This window comes from Mobula birostris, chromosome 15, assembly GCF_030028105.1.
Source record: "Mobula birostris isolate sMobBir1 chromosome 15, sMobBir1.hap1, whole genome shotgun sequence".
Classification (NCBI taxonomy): Eukaryota; Metazoa; Chordata; class Chondrichthyes; order Myliobatiformes; family Myliobatidae; genus Mobula; species Mobula birostris.
This window is the reverse complement of record NC_092384.1, coordinates 84,266,354-84,285,948: the sequence shown is the minus strand read 5'-3', so window position 1 is coordinate 84,285,948 and position 19,595 is coordinate 84,266,354. Positions and strand designations below refer to the sequence as shown.

Sequence of the window (19,595 nt, the reverse complement as noted above, 5' to 3'; positions counted from 1 at the left end):
ACCGATTAGAGATAAAGGTGGGAAGATGTGCCTGGAGGCTATGGAAGTGAGTGAGGTCCTCAATGAATACTTCTCTTTGGTATTCACCAATGAGAGGGAACTTGATGATGGTGAGGACAATATGAGTGAGGTTGATGTTCTGGAGCATGTTGATATTAAGGGAGAGGAGGTGTTGGAGTTGTTAAAATACACTAGGAAGGGTAAGTCCCCGGGTCCTGATGGAATATTCCCCAGGCTGCTCCATGAGGTGAGGGAAGAGATTGCTGAGCCTCTGGCTAAGATCTTTATGTCCTCGTTGTCCACGGGAATGGTACCAGAGGATTGGAGGGAGGCGAATGTTGTCCCCTTGTTCAAAAAAGGTAATTATAGACCAGTGAGCCTTACGTCTGTGGTGGGAACGTGGTTGGAAAAGATTCTTAGAGATAGGATCTATGGACATTTAGAGAATCATGGTCTGATCAGGGACAGTCAGCATGGCTTTGTGAAGGGCAAATCGTGTCTAACAAGCCTGATAGAGTTCTTTGAGGAGGTGATCAGGCATATAGATGAGGGTAGTGCAGTGGATGTGATCTACATGGATTTTAGTAAGGTATTTGACAAGGTTCCACATGGTAGGCTCATTCAGAAAGTCAGAAGGTATGGGATCCAGGGAAGTTTGGCCAGGTGGATTCAGAATTGGCTTGCCTGCAGAAGGCAGAGGGTGGTAATGGAGGGAGTGCATTCAGATTGGAGGATCGTGACTAGTGGTGTCCCACAAGGATCTGTTCTGGGACCTCTACTTTGCGTGATTTTTATTAATGACCTTGATGTGGGGGTAGAAAGGTGGGTTGGCAAGTTTGCAGACGACACAAAGGTTGGTGGTGTTGTAGATAGTGTAGAGGATTGTCAAAGATTGCAGAGAGACATTGATAGGATGCACAGGTGGGCTGAGAAGTGGCAGATGGAGTTCAACCCGGAGAAGTGTGAGGTGGTACACTTTGGAAGGACAAACTCCAAGGCAGAGTACAAAGTAAATGGCAGGATACTTGATAGTGTGGAGGAGCAGAGGGATCTGGGGGTACATGTCCACAGATCCCTGAAAGTTGCCTCACAGGTACAGGTTTCCCCTGCCATCTGAAGGTAGAGTGTTCCTATGAAACAGTTCGTAAGCCGGAATGTCGTAAAGTGAGGGAGCAATTACCATTTATTTATATGGGAAAAATTTGTGAGCGTTCGCAGACCCATAAATAACCTACCAAATCATGCCAATTAACGCATAAAACCTAAAATAACAGTAACATATAGTAAAAGCGGGAATTATATGATAAATACACAGCCTATATAAAGTAGAAATACTTCTCTACAATCATTGCCGCACTGTTCTCCGTAGCGAAAATCTCACGCAAGCGCTCTCGGCAAAAACACTCTGTCCAGTAACCTTTAAACTATGAAACTGCCAAATCATGCCAAATAATGCATAAAAATACACAGCCTATATAAAGTAGAAATAATGTATGTACAGTGTATCACTTACGGGAATTGGGAAGACAGCGCTGAGCACACTGATGATGGTGTGTCAGGCTGAGTCGTAGGAGTTGGGGTGGTGCAGTGGTCCCCAACCTCCGGGCAGCGAACCGATACTGGTCCGCGAAGTATGCAGGGGTACAGTGGTGGCCGGTACGCACCCAGCACATCTTTAAGAAAAAAGCCGAAATAAACAAGCTAATTAATTAGGTGCTGCCTGGCACGTCAATGTCGGCCTAGATCAGAGGTGACGCAATTGGCAATCTAATTAATTAGCTTGTTTATTTCGGCTTTTTTTCTCAAAGATGTGCTGAGTGCCTCTCGACTACTGCTGCATTCTCCGCGAATCGGTAACTGTCCGTGGCCCGGGGGTAGGGGTGGTGGGACACTGGGGTGTCATCTGTTTCCATCAGGGCAGGCAGGTCATCTTCACTGTCTGCCTGCCTCGATGTCGAAGGTCGAGGTTCGTCATCTGCTGTGGCTGATGTGGAAGGCTTGAAAAACGACTGTATGCTTGACTGCTAGCCTCGCGCATTTTTCTATCGTACGGTTCTTTGTAAGCACTCAAACCATCTTGCAAATATGCCCTAAGCCTACGTGCCCTTTCAAAATTAAAGTCGTACTTTTCTGCAGTCATTGCAGCGAAAATCTCATGCAGTTGCTTCACTTTCAGTTCCTGGACGACTTCACTTTTGGTCCGTTCGCTACTGCATTCGGTTTCGATTGTTATCCTTTCCTCTTCCAATTGCATCAGCTCTTCACCTATCAGTTCTTGGTCATGGGATGCCAAAACCTCTTCAACATCATCTTCGTCAACTTCCACAAGCCAAACTCACTTTGTCCTTACTTCGTTCACCACGATTGAAACGCTTAATTATGTCTAGTTTTATGCTAAGTGTAACACCCTTACGAGCTCTTTTAGGCTTTTCCAATACCTTAGAACTCATCTTGCAAACAGATGCTCAAAGGCACGTGTGTAAGCAATGCCAGCAAGAATGCAGTTCTGAATCCGGGGGAGAGCGGCTGCTCGAGGCGCGCGCTGCCTTTTTTCGTAACAGTGAAAACACCTTCTGTTAGCAAAAACAGGTAACTAATGTAGGTCTTTCGTCACAGTGAGGTTTTGTAAAGCGAATGTTCGAAAAGCGGGGGACACCTGTAAACAGGGTAGTTAAGAAAACTTATGGGGTGTTAGCTTTCATAGGTCAAGGGATAGAGTTTAAGAGTTGCGGGAAATGATGCAGCTCTATAAAACTCTGGTTAGGCCACACTTGTGTCCAGTTCTGGTCACCTCACTATAGGAAAGATTTGGAAGCACTGCAAAGGATACAGAGGAGATTTACCAGGATGTTGCCTGGTTTAGAGATTATGCATTGTGATCAGAGATTAAGGGAGCTAGGGCTTTACTCTTTGGAGAGAAGGAGGATGAGAGGAGACATGGTAGAGGTATACAAGATAATAAGAGGAATAGATAGAGTGGATAGCCAGCCCCTCTTCCCCAGGGCACCACTGCTCAGTACAAGAGGACATGGCTTTAAGGTAAGGGGTGGGAAGTTCAAGGGGGATATTAGAGGAAGGTTTTTTACTCAGAGAGTGGTTGGTGCCCGAGTCAGTGGTGGAGGCAGATACACTAGTGAAGTTTAAGAGACTACTAGACAGGTATATGGAGGAATTTAAGGTGGGGGTTTATATGGGAGGCAGGGTTTAAGGGTTGGCACAATATTGTGGACCGAAGGGCCTGTAATGTGCTGTACTATTTATTCTATGTTGTACTACTCGGACCCCAAGATCCCTCTGATCCTCCACACTGCCAAGAGTCTTACCATTAATATTGTATTTTGCCATCATATTTGACCTACCAAAATGAACCACTTCACACTTATCTGGGCTGAACTCCATCTGCCACTTCTCAGCCCAGTTTTGCATCCTATCCTCTGACAGCCCTCCACACCATCCACAACATCCCAAACCTTTATGTTATAGAAGTCGGGGTTATATCGGGGGCGACTGTGCAGAGTGTGTTTGGGAGTGACAGTGTGGGAGTGATGGTATTGAGGTGTCAGGGAGTGGCTGCGTAGAGTGTGTTTGGGAGTGATGGTGTGGGGAGTGACGGCATTGTGGTATATTGAGGAGCGACTGTGCAGAGTGTGTTTGGGAGTGACAGTGTGGGAGTGATGGTATTGAGGTGTCAGGGAGTGGAGGTGTGGGGAGTGTTGGTATTGGAGCGTGTCAGGGAGACAGTGCAAAGTGTGTTTGGGAGTGATAGTATGGGGTGTGAGGGAGACAGTGCAGAGTGACTGGGAGTGATATTTTGCGTGATGTTGGAGTGACTATGCAGAGTGTGTTTATGAATGATGGTTTTATGGTACGTAGGCAAGTGATAGCATCATGGAGTGATGGGATAGGGTCTGGGTGTGTCAGTGTGGTGTTTGAATGGTACTCAGCTGCAGATTGAACATAGGGGTAGAATGTGGCCATTCAGTCCATCGAGTCTCATTTTGAGTGTTGTACACTGAGTATTGACGTACGTAATGACATTAGTTTCCTCCCCCGCAGCCCGCGCAGCACTGCTGACCGGCCGCCTTCCTCTCAGGAATGGTTTCTACACAACCAACGCTCACGCCCGCAATGGTGAGGGAAGCACTCAGCTGCTTCCAGGTGGTGGGTAAGGGAGGGGGCTAAGTGTTTTGTAGAACCGTCAGCACCGGGTGGTGATGGTATTAACTAATCTGTTAAACGGTCACCAGGTGGGGGTTGGTGGTGATGGTATTAACTAACCTGTTAAACAGTCACCGGGTGGAGGTTGGTGGTGATGGTATTAACTAACCTGTTAAACAGTCACCGGGTGGGGGTTGGTGGTGATGGTATTAACTAACCTGTTAAACAGTCACCGGGTGGGGGTTGGTGGTGATGGTATTAACTAATCTGTTAAACAGTCACCGGGTGGGGGTTGGTGGTGATGGTATTAACTAATCTGTTAAACAGTCACCGGGTGGGGGTTGGTGGTGATGGTATTAACTAAACTGTTGAACGGTCACCGGGTGAGGGTTGGTGGTGATGGTATTAACTAATCTGTTAAACCGTCACTGGGTGGGGGTTGGTGGTGATTGTATTAACTAAACTGTTAAACAGTCACCGGGTGGGGTTTGGTGGTGATGGTATTAACTAACCTGTTAAACAGTCACCAGGTGGGGGTTGGTGGTGATGGTATTAACTAATCTGTAAAACAGTCACCGGGTGAGGGTTGGTGGTGATTATATTAACTAATCTGTAAAACGGTCAGCACTGGGTGGGGGTGAAGCCAGGCACAAGACAGCCGAGTTAAGGGGGTAAGTGCTCCATGAAACAACCAGTACCAGGGCATGGGGGATGTGAGACAGAGGGTTAGTGCTGAGATGGGTCTGTGTTAGCACAGAGTGACGTTGTCTACAGCCAGCAAGAGATGCCGTTAGGTTGAGGGAGAGACTTCTGTCAGTGACAAGGTGAGTGAAGTTCAGGCTAAAGGAAGGTGGGAAGTGACGAAGTGCAGACCAGGAATAAATATGAAGACGAGGTAAGTGTGAACATGGACATACAAGCAAGGTTTTTTGGTGAAAGCCGACACTGTGGAGTTTAGAAATGGCAGAAGACATAACAGTGTGTGAAACAGGTAGGTAACTAAGGGGGTATGGGAGTGAGGGCATACATTACAAAGCAGCCCCAACTGGTCAAAATAACAGGGCCTGAGATTGACAACTCCCCTGGATCTGGAGGCCTGAGTCCTAGGATTCAAGGAGACATATCTGCAGAGGTGTAGGTTGTTGTCTTTTCATCAGAGCTGTGGAGGAGCGTTTAATGTTTTCAAGCAGGAGTAGGAATGGAAGGTAACCATTTCCGGGGTAGAGGGTTGGTTAATTAGCAGCAAACTAAAGATGCTGACTGACCAGCTGAGTTCCTCCAGCATTTAGTGTGCGTGGAACCTGACACAAACACAGTTGAAATGCTGGAGACTGCTCTCCAGAACATGATGTTCCAGTCCAGGTCCAACAAAAATGTGTTTCAGTTGATAAGAACGGTGTTACAGTAGCATAGCATTTAGTGCCAAACTGTTAGAGCTCAGGGCATTGAAGTTGAAGAGTTGAATTCCAGCATCCTCTGTAAACAAATTAGATTAGATTATGAGGACACTCAGTCCTCGTTTATTGTCATTTAGAAGTGCATGCATTAAGAAATGATACAATGTTCCTTCAGAGTGATATCACAAAAAAACAGGACAAACCAAAGACTAACACTGACAAGACCACATAATTATAACATATCGTTACAGCAGTGCAAAGTAATACCATAATTTGATAAAGAGCAGACCACGGGCACAGTAAAAAAAAGTCTCAAGGTTCCGTTCGACTCCTGATAGACCCGATAGCAGGCGGCAAAAGGGAGAAACTCTCCCTGCCATAAACCTCCAGGTGCCGACAACTGCCGATGCATTGGAAGCACCCAACCACAGCCGACTCTGAGTCCGTCCGAAAACTTCGAGCCTCCGACCAGCCCTCCGATACAGTTTCCCGAGTACCATCTTCTGCCAAGCGCTTCGACCTACCCCGGCCGCTGAGCAACAAGCAAAGCCAAGGACTCGGGGCCTTCTCCTCTGGAGATTCTGGATCACACAGTAGCAGCGGCAGCGAAGCAGGCATTTCAGAAGTTTCTCCAGATGTTCAACTCCGTGCTCTCACGTCTGTCTCCATCAAATCAGGATTGTGCACGGCACCCTACTTGACAGATAACAGATATCATTCACCGGAGTGGCCACTGCGCACTGCGTCGCATTGTCATCTTCTCCTCCTCCTGTTTGTATATTAGACCATAAGACAAAGGAGCAGAAGTAGGCCATTCGGCCCATCGAGTCTGCTCCGCCATTTTATCATGAGCTGATCCATTTTCTCCTATTTAGTCCCACTGCCCCGCCTTCTCACCATAACCTTTGATGCCCTGGCTACTCAGATACCTATCAATCTCTGCCTTAAATACACCCAATGACTTGGCCTCCACTGCTGCCCGTGGCAACAAATTCCATAGATTCACCACCCTCTGACTAAAAAAATTTCTTCGCATTTCTGTTCTGAAAGGGTGCCCTTCAATCCTTAAGTCATGCCCTCTCGTACTAGACTCCCCCATCATGGGAAACAACTTTGCCACATCCACTCTATCCATGCCTTTCAACATTCGAAATGTTTCTATGAGGTCTCCCCTCATTCTTCTAAACTCCAAGGAATACAGTCCAAGAGCGGACAAACGTTCCTCATATGTTAACCCTCTCATTCCCGGGATCATTCTAGTGAATCTTCTCTGAACCCTCTCCAACGTCAGCACATCCTTTCTTAAATAAGGAGACCAAAACTGCCCACAGTACTCCAAGTGAGGTCTCACCAGCGCCTTATAGAGCCTCAACATCACATCCCTGCTCCTATACTCTACTCCTCTGGAAATGAACGCTAACCTTCCTGTTCCTGTATTGCTTCCTGTTTGCACATAGAGGGGTATCAGAGGTAACGTTTTTAACACAGAAAGTGTTACGTGGCTGCCCACACTGCCAGATGTGGTGGTTGAGGTAGATACACTGGGAAAACTTAAGATACTCTAAGAAAGGAACAAAGATACAATAAAAATGGAGAACTAGATTGATTTTGGAGTAAGTTCAAAGGTCAGCACAATAACATGGACCGAATGGCCTGTATTTTTCTGTAGTGTTCTGTGGTCTAACTTTAATCCCCAGCCTTCACCTCACCATTGCCCTCACAGGGATCCTTGCCAACCACACTTATATCTTGTGTTAATAATAAACAGAGATCTTTTCCTCACCATCTATCTTGAAACCTCTTGTGACCAAGATCTTTGGTGGCTACCTGTTACCTCCTCTGGTGGCTGACCTTTGAATGTTCTTGTGGAACGTTCAGCTTTGTTGGAGACCTATGTTAGCAGGAGTTGTGGTTATGGAATAAGTGTGCAAGTCAAAGTGTGAAGGCACACCTAATGACAGTGGGGGAACAGATCAGAGGATTGGGGCTGAGTAAGTGAATGTGTTCACTCTTAGAGAGCCCGTTTCTCTTTACAGTGACACCACAATCTCTGTCTCCACAGGATACACACCACAGGAAATCGTGGGAGGAATCCCTGGTTCAGAAATTCTGTTGCCAGAACTCCTAAAAAAGGCAGGATATTCCAGCAAAATTGTTGGGAAATGGTAGGTTAACTTCAATCTTCACAGATATGTCTGATGTGAACAGTGTATAATGACAGGGTTTCTTAGAGTTCCACATGCCATCTTGGACAATGTCTCCCATCCACTGCATAGAGACTCATTCCACCGAGATGCAACACAGAGCATCATAGGAAGTCATTCCTGCCTGTGGCCATCAAACTTTACAACTCCTCCCTTGGAGGGTCAGACACCCTGAGCCAATAGGCTGGTCCTGGACTTATTCATAATTTACTGGCATAATTTACATATTACTATTTAACTATTTATGGTTTTATTACTATTTACTATTTATGGTGCAACTGTAACAAAAACCAATTTCCCCTGGGATCAGTAAAGTATGACTATGACTATGACAATAAGAAACATGCCCTTCAAATTAATGCATCCATGATCTAATCCTATTGTCTGTGATTGTCCTATATCCCTAAAATCTTTTCACTCCATTTTCCTGTCCAAACGCCCTGTACATTTTAAACACTACACATCTGTGAAGTCTCCCTCTTGCTCTCTGTCCCTGGGAAACAGCCCCAACTCCCCCATCTCTGCACAGATATGCTCACTCTTCATCCCACCCACTCCAGGGTGCTTTGCCTTTCCTGAAGAACCACAGATGCTGCCATCTGTTCTCCATTCAGCAGCTGACATAATCCACCCTTGGAGCTGGTCTGACCTGGACTGGTATTTGTGGAGCTGAGAATTAGATAGTGAACAGGGGTAGGCAGCCTTAAGCACAAATGATTTTCTAGCAGGCACCATTCATTAATTTGAGGTAAAACATAACTAGATGTATTTAAAGGCAGGATACTTGGTAGTGTGGAGGAGCAGAGGAATCTGGGGGTACATGTCCACAGATCCCTGAAAGTTGTCTCACAGGTGGATAGGGTAGTTAATAAAGCTTATGGGGTGTTAGCTTTCGTAAGTCGAGGGATAGAGTTTAAGAGTCGCGATGTAATGATGCAGCTCTATAAAACTCTGGTTAGGCCACACTTGGAGTACTGTGTTCAGTTCTGGTCGCCTCACTATAGGAAGGATGTGGAAGCATTGGAAAGGGTACAGAGGAGATTTACCAGGATGCTGCCTGGTTTAGAGAGTATGCATTATGATCAGAGATTAAGGGAGCTAGGGCTTTACTCTTTGGAGAGAAGGAGGATGAGAGGAGACATGATAGTGATGTAAAAGATAATAAGAGGAATAGATAGAGTGGATAGCCAGCACCTCTTCCCCAGGGCACCACTGCTCAATACAAGAGGACATGGCTTTAAGGTAAGGGGTGGGAAGTTCAAGGGGGATATTAGAGGAAGGTTTTTTACTCAGAGAGTGGTTGGTGCGTGGAATGCACTGCCTGAGTCAGTGGTGGAGGCAGATACACTAGTGAAGTTTGAGAGACTACTAGACAGGTATATGGAGGAATTTAAGGTGGGGGTTATATGGAAGGCAGGGTTTGAGGGTCGGCACAACATTGTGGGCCGAAGGGCCTGTAATGTGCTGTACTATTCTATGTTCTATGTTCTAAATGGATAATTCCCATATTTCAAGTTTTTCATGGCATTTATCTGGCCCACCATCCGCTCATTAATATGCAATCCAGCCCACAGAGGCAAAAAGGTTGCCGACCCCTGTTCTAAAAGATTTTGCTGCTAGTAATGGAGTTCATGCATCTTGCCCACTGCATTGTCATGGCCAGAACTGATAAGATATGAGGTCTGTTACAGAGAACATATCAGAGTACAGCTCTGGGACAGGCCATTCAGGCCGCAGTGTTGTGCTGAACCAGATAAATTAGTTATCAAATCCCAACTAATCTAATTCTGCCTATACAATGTCCACATCCTTCCATTTTCCTCATGTTCATGTGTCATCTAAACGTCTCTTCAAAGTCTGTAAAATATCTGCCTCCACCACCACTCTGCGTAACAGAAGACTTGCCCCTCACATCTCCTTTGAACTTGGTTAAGTTTCACGATTGTTATAATCTACCTTGTGAGGACTTGCTTTCCTATCTCCCCAGGCACCTGGGGCATCGTGCCCGGTTCCATCCCCTCAGGCACGGCTTTGATGAATGGTTTGGAGCACCAAACTGCCACTTTGGGCCATACAACAACAAGGATAGACCCAACATTCCTGTCTACAACAATTCCGAGATGGTGGGCAGGTAATGTGCGGCTGAGCTGAGACTGGGGGTACTTTTGACCAGGGTGCAAGGAAACATGCACAGTTTTCATTAACGATGGAATCACTGTGACTGTGGCTCAGCGAGAGTGAGCACTCAAGGCTCAGAATACCCAGTAGTGCACTGCAAACCCCTTCACCAAGAGGTCCAAGGCTTCACCAGTGGTGTTCAGTGTGATGGGTTTGAGGGGGATGTTCTGGGGGTGTTCTGTGTGAAGGGGTTGGTGCGGTAGGTACTGGTGGTATTCAGTGTGAGGGGTTTCAGTGTGGTGAGTCTGGGGGCGGATACCAGTGGGTTCGGCTTGTGACAGACATGGTTTGTTGTCTTCGTACCACAGATACTATGAAGAGTTCCAGATTGACCGAGCAACTGGGGAGTCCAACCTCACCCAGATCTACCTGCAGGTAATGTCAGAGCTCACTGTCAACCCAGAACCCATGTCATCTGTAGTAATACCCTCTCTCCTCTGAATCACTCCTACATGCCCCCTCCCCCGCTCCATGACATCACACTCCTGATCTGAGTTCCATCACACTCTCTCGTGACATCAAACTTCCCTGTCATGTGTTCTGTTGCGTCCCAAGCCGCGTTCCGTCTTTCCGGTTTAGAAGTTGTTCTTGGAGTTCATGACATGAGTCTAGTGCCTCCGGTACTGCTGAGTCCGGCTCAGCACGTTTCAGTCCCAGACCAGAGGCAGAACACGAGGCCAGGTCTGAGCTGATCAAGTTTCGACTGCAAGACATTGAAGCAGAATTAGGCATTCAGCACATCGAGTCTGCTCTCCCGTTCCAGCCTGGCTGATGTATAATTCTCTGATGATATTCGGCTGCAGGAGGGGATTGAGTTTATCCGGAGACAAGTTGCACAACGCAAACATTTCTTCCTCTACTGGGCTGCTGATGCCACCCACGCTCCTGTCTATGCATCGAAGGCGTATCTGGGAACGAGTAAGAGAGGCTTGTAAGTATCCAAATCAGCTTGACTATCACAAACATCGAAAACAGAAGGTAGGCCAGTGCAGCACTGGGACAGGGACAGGTTCTCCAGGCGACAGTGTTGTGCTGAACCAGTTAACTTAGTCATCAAAGTGGCTGATGGAGTACCACCCAGGTAAGTGTGAGGTGGTTCATTTTCTTAAGGCAAGTATGATGACAGAATATAGTATTAATGGTAAGAGTCTTGGCAGTGTGGAGGTTCAGGTCCGAGTCCATAGGACACTCAAAGCAGCTGCGCAGGTTGACTCTGTGATTAAGAAGGCATATGGTGTATTGGCCTTCACTAATCGTGGGATTGAGTTTAGGGGCCGAGAGGTAATGTTGCAGCTATATCGGACCCTGGTCAGACCCCACTTGGAGTACTGTGCTCAGTTCTGGTCACCTCACTACAGGAAGGATGTGGAAACCATAGAAAGGGTGCAGAGGAGATTTACAAGGATGTTGCCTGGATTGGGGAGCATGCCTTATGAGAATAGGTTGAGTAAACTCGGCCTTTTTTCCTTGGAACAACGGAGGGTGAGAGGTGACCTGATAGAGGTGTATAAGATGATGAGAGGGATTGATCGTGTGGATAGTCAGAGGCTTTTTCCCAGGACTGAAATGGTTGCCACAAAAGGACACAGGTTTAATGTGCTTGGACGTAGGTACAGAGAAGATGTCAGGGTTAAGTTTTTTACGCAGAGAGTGGTGAGTGTGTGGAATGGGCGCCAGCGATGGTGGTGGAGGCGGATACGATAGGGTCTTTTAAGAGACTCCTGGACAGATATATGGAGCTTAGAAAAATAGAGGGCTATGGGTAACCCCAGGTAATTTCTCAGGTAAGGATATGTTCAGCACAGCTTTGTGGGCCGAAGGGCCTGTATTGTGCTGTAGGTTTTCAATGTTTCAAATTGCTAACTGTATTAATCTTTTCTGTCTACACAATGTCCATACCCTTCCATTTTGCTCATGTTAATGTGTGTATCTAAAAGTCTCTACTGTTTTGCCTCGACCCCCACCGCACTCACCACTCTGTTAAAATAAATGCCTCTCAGATCTCCTTAAAAATCCTCCCTCTCACCTTAAATGCATGGTCTCTGGTATTAGATATTTCATAGAACATAGAATAGTACCGCATACTACAGGCCCTTCGGCCCACATTGTTGTGCCGACCCTCAAACCCTGCCTCCCATATAACCCTCCACCTTAAATTCCTCTAAATACCTGTCTAATAGTCTCTTAAATTTCACTAGTGTATCTGCCTCCACCACTGACTCAGGCAGTGCATTCCACGCACCAACCGCTCTCTTAGTAAAAATAACCTTCCTCCAATATCCCCCTTGAACTTCCCACCCCTTACCTTAAAGCCATGTCCTCTTGTATTGAGCAGTGGTGCCCTGGGGAAGAGGAGCTAACTATCCACTCTTATCTATTCCTCTTATTATCTTGTACACCTCTATCATGTCTCCTCCATTCTCCTTCTCTCCAAAGAGTAAAGCCCTAGCTCCCTTAATCTCTGATCATAATCCATACTCTCTAAACCAGGCAGCACCCTAGCAAATCTCTTCTGTACCCTTTCCAATGCTTCCACATCCTTCCTATAGTGAGGCAACCAGAACTGGACAACGTACTCCAAGTGTGGCCGAACCAGAGTTTCATAGAGCTGCATCATTACCTCGCAACTCTTAAACTCTGTCCCTCGACTTATGAAAGCTAACACCCCATAAGCTTTCTTAACTACCCTACATACCTGTGAGGCAACTTTCAGGGATCTGTGGACATGTACCCCCAGATCCCTCTGCTCCTCCACACTACCAAGTATCCTGCCATTTACTTTGTACTCTGCCTTGGAGTTTGTCCTTCCAAAGTGTACCACCTCACACTTCTCTGGGTTGAACTCCATCTGCCACTTCTCAGCCCACTTCTGCATCCTATCAATGTCTATCTGCAATCTTCGACAATCCTCTGCACTATCTACAATACCACCAACCTTTGTGTCATCTGCAAACTTGCCAACCCACCCTTCTACCCCCACATCCAGGTCGTTAATAAAAATCACGAAAAGTAGAGGTCCCAGAACAGATCCTTGTGGGACACCACTAGTCACAATCCTCCAATCTGAATGCACTCCCTCCATTACCACCCTCTGCCTTCTGCAGGCAAGCCAATTCTGAATCCACCTGGCCAAACTTCCCTGGATCCCATGCCTTCTAACTTTCTGAATAAGCCTACTGTGTGGAACCTTGTCAAATGCCTTACTAAAATCCATGTAGATCACATCCACTGCACTACCCTCATCTATATGCCTGGTCACCACCTCAAAGAACTCTATCAGGCTTGTTAGACACGATCTGCCCTTCACAAAGCCATGCTGACAGTCCCTGATCAGACCACGATTCTCTAAATGCCTATAGATCCTATCTCTAAGAATCTTTTCCAACAGCATTCCCACCACAGACGTAAGGCTCACTGGTCTATAATTACCTGGACTATGCCTACTACCTTTTTTGAACAAGGGAACAACATTCGCCTCCCTCCAATCCTCCGGTACCATTCCTGTAGACAACAAGGACATAAAGATCCTAGCCAGAGGCTCAGCAATCTCTTCCCTCACCTCGTGGAGTTGCCTGGGGAATATTACATCAGGCCCCGGGGACCTATCTGTCCTAATGTATTTTAACAACTCAAACACTTCCTCTCCCTTAATATCAGCATGCTCCAGAACATCAACCTCACTCATATTGTCCTCACCTTCATCAAGTTCCCTCTCATTGGTGAATACCAAAGGGAAGTATTCATTGAGGACCTCGCTCACTTCCACAGCCTCCAGGCACATCTTCCCACATTTATCTCTAATCGGTCCTACCTTCACTCCTGTCATCCTTTTGTTTTCCCACATAATTGAAGAATGCCTTGAGGTTTTCCTTTACCCTACTCACCAAGGCCTTCTCATGCCCCCTTCTTGCTCTCCTCTGCCCCTCGTTAAGCTCCTTTCTTGTTACCCTATATTCCTCAATAGACCCATCTGATCCTTGCTTCCTAAACCTCATGTATGCTGCCTTCTTCCACCTGACTAGATTTTCCACCTCACTTGTCACCCATGGTTCCTTCACCCTACCATCCTTTATCTTCCTCACCGGGACAAATTTATCCCTAACATCCTGCAAGAGATCTCTAAACATCGACCACATGTCCATAGTACATTTCCCTGCAAAAACATCGTCCCAATTCAGACCCGCAAGTTCTAGCCTTATAGCCTCATAATTTGCCCTTCCCCAGTTAAAAGTTTTCCTGTCCTCTCTGATTCTATCCTTTTCCATGATAATGCTAAAGGCCAGGGAGTGGTGGTCACTGTCCCCCAGATGCTCACCCACTGAGAGATCTGTGACCTGACCCAGTTCATTACCTAGTACTAGATCTAGTATGGCATTCCCCCTGGTCGGCCTGTCCACATACTGTGACAGGAATCCATCCTGGACACACTTAACAAACTCTGCCCCATCTAAACGCTTGGAACTAATCAGGTGCCAATCAATATTAGGGAAGTTAAAGTCACCCATGATAACAACCCTGTTATTTTTGCACCTTTCCAAAATCTGCCTCCCAATCTGCTGCTCTGTATCTCTGCTGCTACCAAGGGGCCTATAGAATACCCCCAGTAGAGTAACTGCTCCCTTCCTGTTCCTGACTTCCACCCATATTGACTCAAAAGAGGGTCCTGCTACATTACCCACCCTTTCTGTAGCTGTAATAGTATCCCCGACCAGTAATGCCACCCCTCCTCCCCTTTTTCTGCCCTCTTTATCCCTTTTAAAGCACTGAAATCCAGGAATATTGAGAATCCATTCCTGCCCTGGTGCCAGCCAAGTCTCTGTAATGGCCACTACATCATAATTCCATGTATGTACCCAAGCTCTCAGTTCATCACCTTTGTTCCTGATGCTTCTTGCATTGAGGTACACACATTTCAGCCCTTCTACCTTACTGCCTTTACACCATTTATTCTGCTTCTCTTTCCTCAAAGCCTCTCTGGGGGAAAAAAGATAATGTTTGTTTACTCTATCTATGCCTCTCAAAATCTTATAAAATTATCAGATCTCCCCTCAGCCTCTGCTGCTGCAGAGAAAACAACCCAGGTTTGTCCAGCCTCTCGTTCTAACACATGCCCTCCAATCTCAGATCCGGTTTATTATCACCGTCATATATCATCAAATCTGTGGTTTTGAGACTGCGTAAATGAGTCTAATGTAGGATTGATTTGAATGGGTGATTGATGGTTGGTATGAACTGGGAGCTGTCCCTATGCCGAGGGTCCTGTCCCCACACGGTGTTTCCCTGTGGCCAGATACACTTGGACAAGTGTTTGGATTGAAAAGGCAGAGAGGAACACTACCTAATGCAGGCAAGTGGGTTTGGTGAAGGTAAACATCTCAGTCAGTATGGAGGAGATGGTCCGAATAGCCTGTTTCTGTGCTGTAAAATCTATGATGCAGGGAGGCCAGGCACCCGAAAACACGTAGGGAGGGCTGGCTGCCAGCACGTAAGGGTTGTTGGTTTAGTGCTGGGCTTGTAGGCTCGGTGGGTGAGGTGGGAGTGTGGCCGTATGTAGACATTGTACCTAACACTGTGCATGGACTTGATCAGGTATGGTGATGCAGTGCGTGAGATTGATGACAGCATCGGGAAACTTCTGCAGGAGCTGTACACACAGGGAGTCGCAAACAATACCTTTGTATTCTTCACATCGGACAACGGGGCTGCTCTCATCTCTGCCCCCAACCAAGGTGTGTTCGCTGGTCGGCAGCAGCCAGTGTGATATAGCAGAGAGAGGCTCCCCTCCCCTCCTCACCTGTTCCCTCTCCTCCCCTTCTCATCTGTTTCCTACCTGCCCCTCCCCTTCCCTTATTGCCTGTTCCCTCCCCTCCCCTTCTCATCTGTTCCCTCTCCACCCCTTCTCACCTGTTCCCTCTCCTCCCCTTCTCATCTGTTCCCTCCCCTCCCCTTCTCATCTGTTCCCTCCCCTCCCCTTCTCATCTGTTCCCTCCCCTCCCCTTCTCACCTGTTCCCTCTCCTCCCCTTCTCATCTGTTCCCTCCCCTCCCCTTCTCATCTGTTCCCTTCCCTCCCCTTCGCATCTGTCCCCTCCCCTCCCCTTCTCACCTGTTCCCTCCCCTCCCCTTCTCACCTGTTCCATCCCCTCCCCTCCACACCTGTTCCCTCCCCTCCCCTTCTCATCTGTTCCCTCCCCTCCCCACCTCACCTGTTCCCTCCCCTCCCCTTCTCACCTGTTCCATCCACTCCCCTCCACACCTGTTCCCTCCCGACCCCTTCTCATCTGTTCCCACCCCTCCCCTCCCCTTTTCACATGTTCCCTCTCCTCCCCTCACCTGTTCCCTCCTCCCCTTATCATCTGTTCCCTCCCCTCCTCACCTGTTCCCTCCCCTCCTCATCTGTTCCCTCTCCTCCCCTTCTCATCTGTTCCCTTCCCTCCCCTCCCCTTAGCACCTGTTCCCTCTCCTCCCCATCTGTCCCCTCCCCTCCCCTTCTGATCTGTTCCCTCCCCTCTCCTCCCCTTCTCATCTGTCCCCTCCCCTTCTCACCTGTTCCCTCCCCTCCCCTTCTCACCTGTTCCATCCCCTCCCCTCCTCACCTGTTCCCTCTCCTCCCCTTCTCACCTGTTCCATCCCCTCCCCTCCTCACCTGTTCCATCCCCTCCCCTTCTCACCTGTTCCCTCCCCACCCTTTCTCATCTGTTCCCTCCCCTCCCCTTTTCACATGTTCCCTCTCCTCCCCTCACCTGTTCCCTCCTCCCCTTATCATCTGTTCCCTCCCCTCCCCTCCTCAACTGTTTCCTCCCCTCCCCACCTGTTCCCTCCCCTCCCCTCCTCACCTGTTTCCTCCCCTCCCCTTCTCATCTGTTCCCTCCCCTCTCATCTGTTCCCTCCCCTCCCCTCCCCTTCTCATCTGTTCCCTCCCTTCCCCTCCCCTTCTCACCTGTTCCCTCCTCTCCCCTTATCACCTGTTCCCTCCCCTCCCCTCTCATCAGTTCCCTCTTCTCCCCTTCTCCCATCAGCTGGTCAGCAGTAGCTCGTGTGGGATTTCAGAAGCTTCACTCCCTGCTTCTCCCCACCCCTCCCCTTCTGCCCTTCCCTGTTCTCCCATCAGCTGGTCAGCAGCAACTAGTGTGGGATGTCAGAGAGACTCCCCTCCCTGCCCTTCTCCGTCTTTTTCCGCCCCTGCTCTTCCCTCCCCACCTGTACCCGTTCCACCCTGCCGGTCCCCTTCTCCCATCAGCTGGCCGGCAGCCAGTATGGGACATCAGGACTCACCCCCCACAACACCCACTGTGACTGACCTCTCCACTTGTCCCCATTCCCTGTTCCCTCCCGGTCTGAAGGTGTATGAAATGTTTCCCGTTGGAGAGTCTGATTCCTTTGCCCATCAGTCCTGGCATTCCTCCTGTTCTCCAAATGTACTCTTTGGCATTTCTTCAATCCCTGAATTAGATTGAGTCAGGGAGTTATCTACTGTCTGAGAAAAGACCCCCTCTTCATCACCCCCAGTATTTATAACGAATTCACAGTCAGAACAATGCGGGAGAGGGTGGGGATAGGCAACAAGCAGTGTTGGTAGGGAGGGAGAGAGGTGATAGCCGCGGGGCTGGAAAGGGAAAGCCAGTGACATGGGGGAGGGGGGCCCGTAACGGAGGGGGTGCCGTGCCGGTGTGGGGGCGCGGGTGGCGCGACTACTGAGGGGTCTGTAATGGGGACCGCGCAAACACAGAGGGGTCTGTAATGGGGACCGTGCAAATACTAAGGGGTCTGTAATGGGGACCACGCAACTACTGAGGGGTCTGTAATGGGGACCACACATCTACTGAGGGGTCTGTAATGGGGACCGCGCAACTACAGAGGGGTCTGTAATAGGGACCGCGCAACTACAGAGGGGTCTGTAATGGGGACCGCGCAACTACTGAGGGGTCAGTAATGGGGACCGCGCAACTACAGAGGGGACTGTAATGGGGACCGTGCAAATACTAAGGGGTCTGTAATGGGGACCGCGCAACTACAGAGGGGTCTGTAATGGGGACCGCGCAAGTACAGGAGTCTGTAATGGGGACCGCGCAACTACAGAGGGGTCTGTAATGGGGACCGTGCAAATACTAAGGGGTCTGTAATGGGGACCGCGCAACTACAGAGGGGTCTGTAATGGGGACCGCGCAAGTACAGGAGTCTGTAATGGGGACCGCGCAACTACAGAGGGGTCTGTAATGGGGACCGCGCAACTACAGAGGGGTCTGTAATGGGGACTGCGCAACTACTGAGGGGTCAGTAATGGGGACCGTGCAACTACAGAGGGGACTGTAATGGGGACCGCGCAACTATAGAGGAGACTGTAATGGAGACCGCGCAACTACTGAGAGGTCTGTAATGGGGACCGCGCAACTACTGAGGGGTCAGCAGTGGGGACCGCGCAACTACAGAGGGGACTGTAATGGGGACCGTGCATCTACTGAGAGGTCTATGTTACAGGGGGCAGCAATGGTCCATTCCTCTGTGGAAAAGAGACGACTTTTGAGGGGGGAATGCGGGAGCCAGCCATCGCGTGGTGGCCAGGACACATCCCTGCGGGGCAGGTGAGCAGCTGGCTAGGTGGGGGACTGGGGCAGAATATTGGGGTGGGGGAGACAGTGGGTTGGGAGGGGGCAGGACAGATGGTGGTGGTGGGGCAAAAAGAGGGCAGTAGAGGTGCTGCACGTGATTGGGAGGGTGGGAATGAGGCGGGAAAGCAGTGGTGGTCTGGGGTGAGAAGGGGTGGTAGTGGGTTTACAGGTCGGGAAATAGTCTATTCTTCAACTATTAATTTCGACATGTAGACACTGTAGTTGGCTAATGAGGAGCAGGTCAGAGGGTCAGGGAGGCAAATGAGTGGGAAGAGAAGGTGGTTGTTACTTGTCTGTGGGAGGATTATTTGGCAGACTCAGGGAAATCTGTTGTGGCCGAGGGGAGGGGAGATTGAAACCCAGCCAGGGTCAGGCCTGGCCTGGGAGCGACCAGCCAGTGCCCAAAAGCAGCGTGACAGGGAGACGGTGAAAAAGCAGAGAGACGGTGAAAAAGCAGCGTGACAGGGTGACGGTGAAAGAGCAGCGTGACAGGGAGACGGTGAAAAAGCAGCGTGACAGAGAGACGGTGGAAAAGCAGCGTGACAGGGTGACGGTGAAAAAGCAGCGTGACAGGGAGACAGTGAAAAAGCAGCGTGACAGAGAGACAGTGGGAAAGCAGTGTGACAGAGAGACGGTGGAAAAGCAGCGTGACAGAGAAAAATCAGCGTGTCAGGGAGACGGTGAAAGAGCAGCGTGTCAGGGAGACGGTGAAAAAGCAGCGTGACAGAGAGACGGTGAAAGAGCAGCGTGACAGGGAGACGGTGGTGAAAAAGTGTGACAGAGAGACGGTGAAAGAGCAGCGTGACAGAGACGGTGAATAAGCAGTGTGATGGAGATGGTGGTGGGAAAGCAGTGTGACAGAGAGACAGTGGGAAAGCAGTGTGACAGAGAGATGGTGGAAAAGCAGCGTGACAGTGAAAAATCAGCGTGTCAGGGAGACGGTGAAAGAGCAGCGTGTCAGGGAGACGGTGAAAAAGCAGCGTGACAGAGAGACGGTGAAAGAGCAGCGTGTCAGGGAGACGGTGAAAAAGCAGCGTGACAGAGAGATGGT

The 19,595-nt window shown here is 48.8% G+C and overlaps 1 protein-coding gene across 2 annotated transcripts in view; it reads left to right on the top strand.

Moving 5' to 3' along the window:
• Nucleotides 1–19,595, top strand: part of galns (galactosamine (N-acetyl)-6-sulfatase) — a 206,332-nt gene that overhangs the window by 12,157 nt on the left and 174,580 nt on the right. The window contains exons 3-9 of one of the 2 annotated variants that reach the window (XM_072280053.1): nt 4,057–4,131; nt 7,618–7,720; nt 9,747–9,890; nt 10,246–10,312; nt 10,741–10,868; nt 15,527–15,666; nt 18,414–18,517. In XM_072280053.1, coding sequence (XP_072136154.1) covers nt 4,057–4,131; nt 7,618–7,720; nt 9,747–9,890; nt 10,246–10,312; nt 10,741–10,868; nt 15,527–15,666; nt 18,414–18,517 — 761 coding nt within the window. Of the gene's footprint in view, nt 1–4,056; nt 4,162–7,617; nt 7,721–9,746; nt 9,891–10,245; nt 10,313–10,740; nt 10,869–15,526; nt 15,667–18,413; nt 18,518–19,595 lie in introns of both variants that reach the window. The other variant, XM_072280051.1, reaches the window with a different exon arrangement.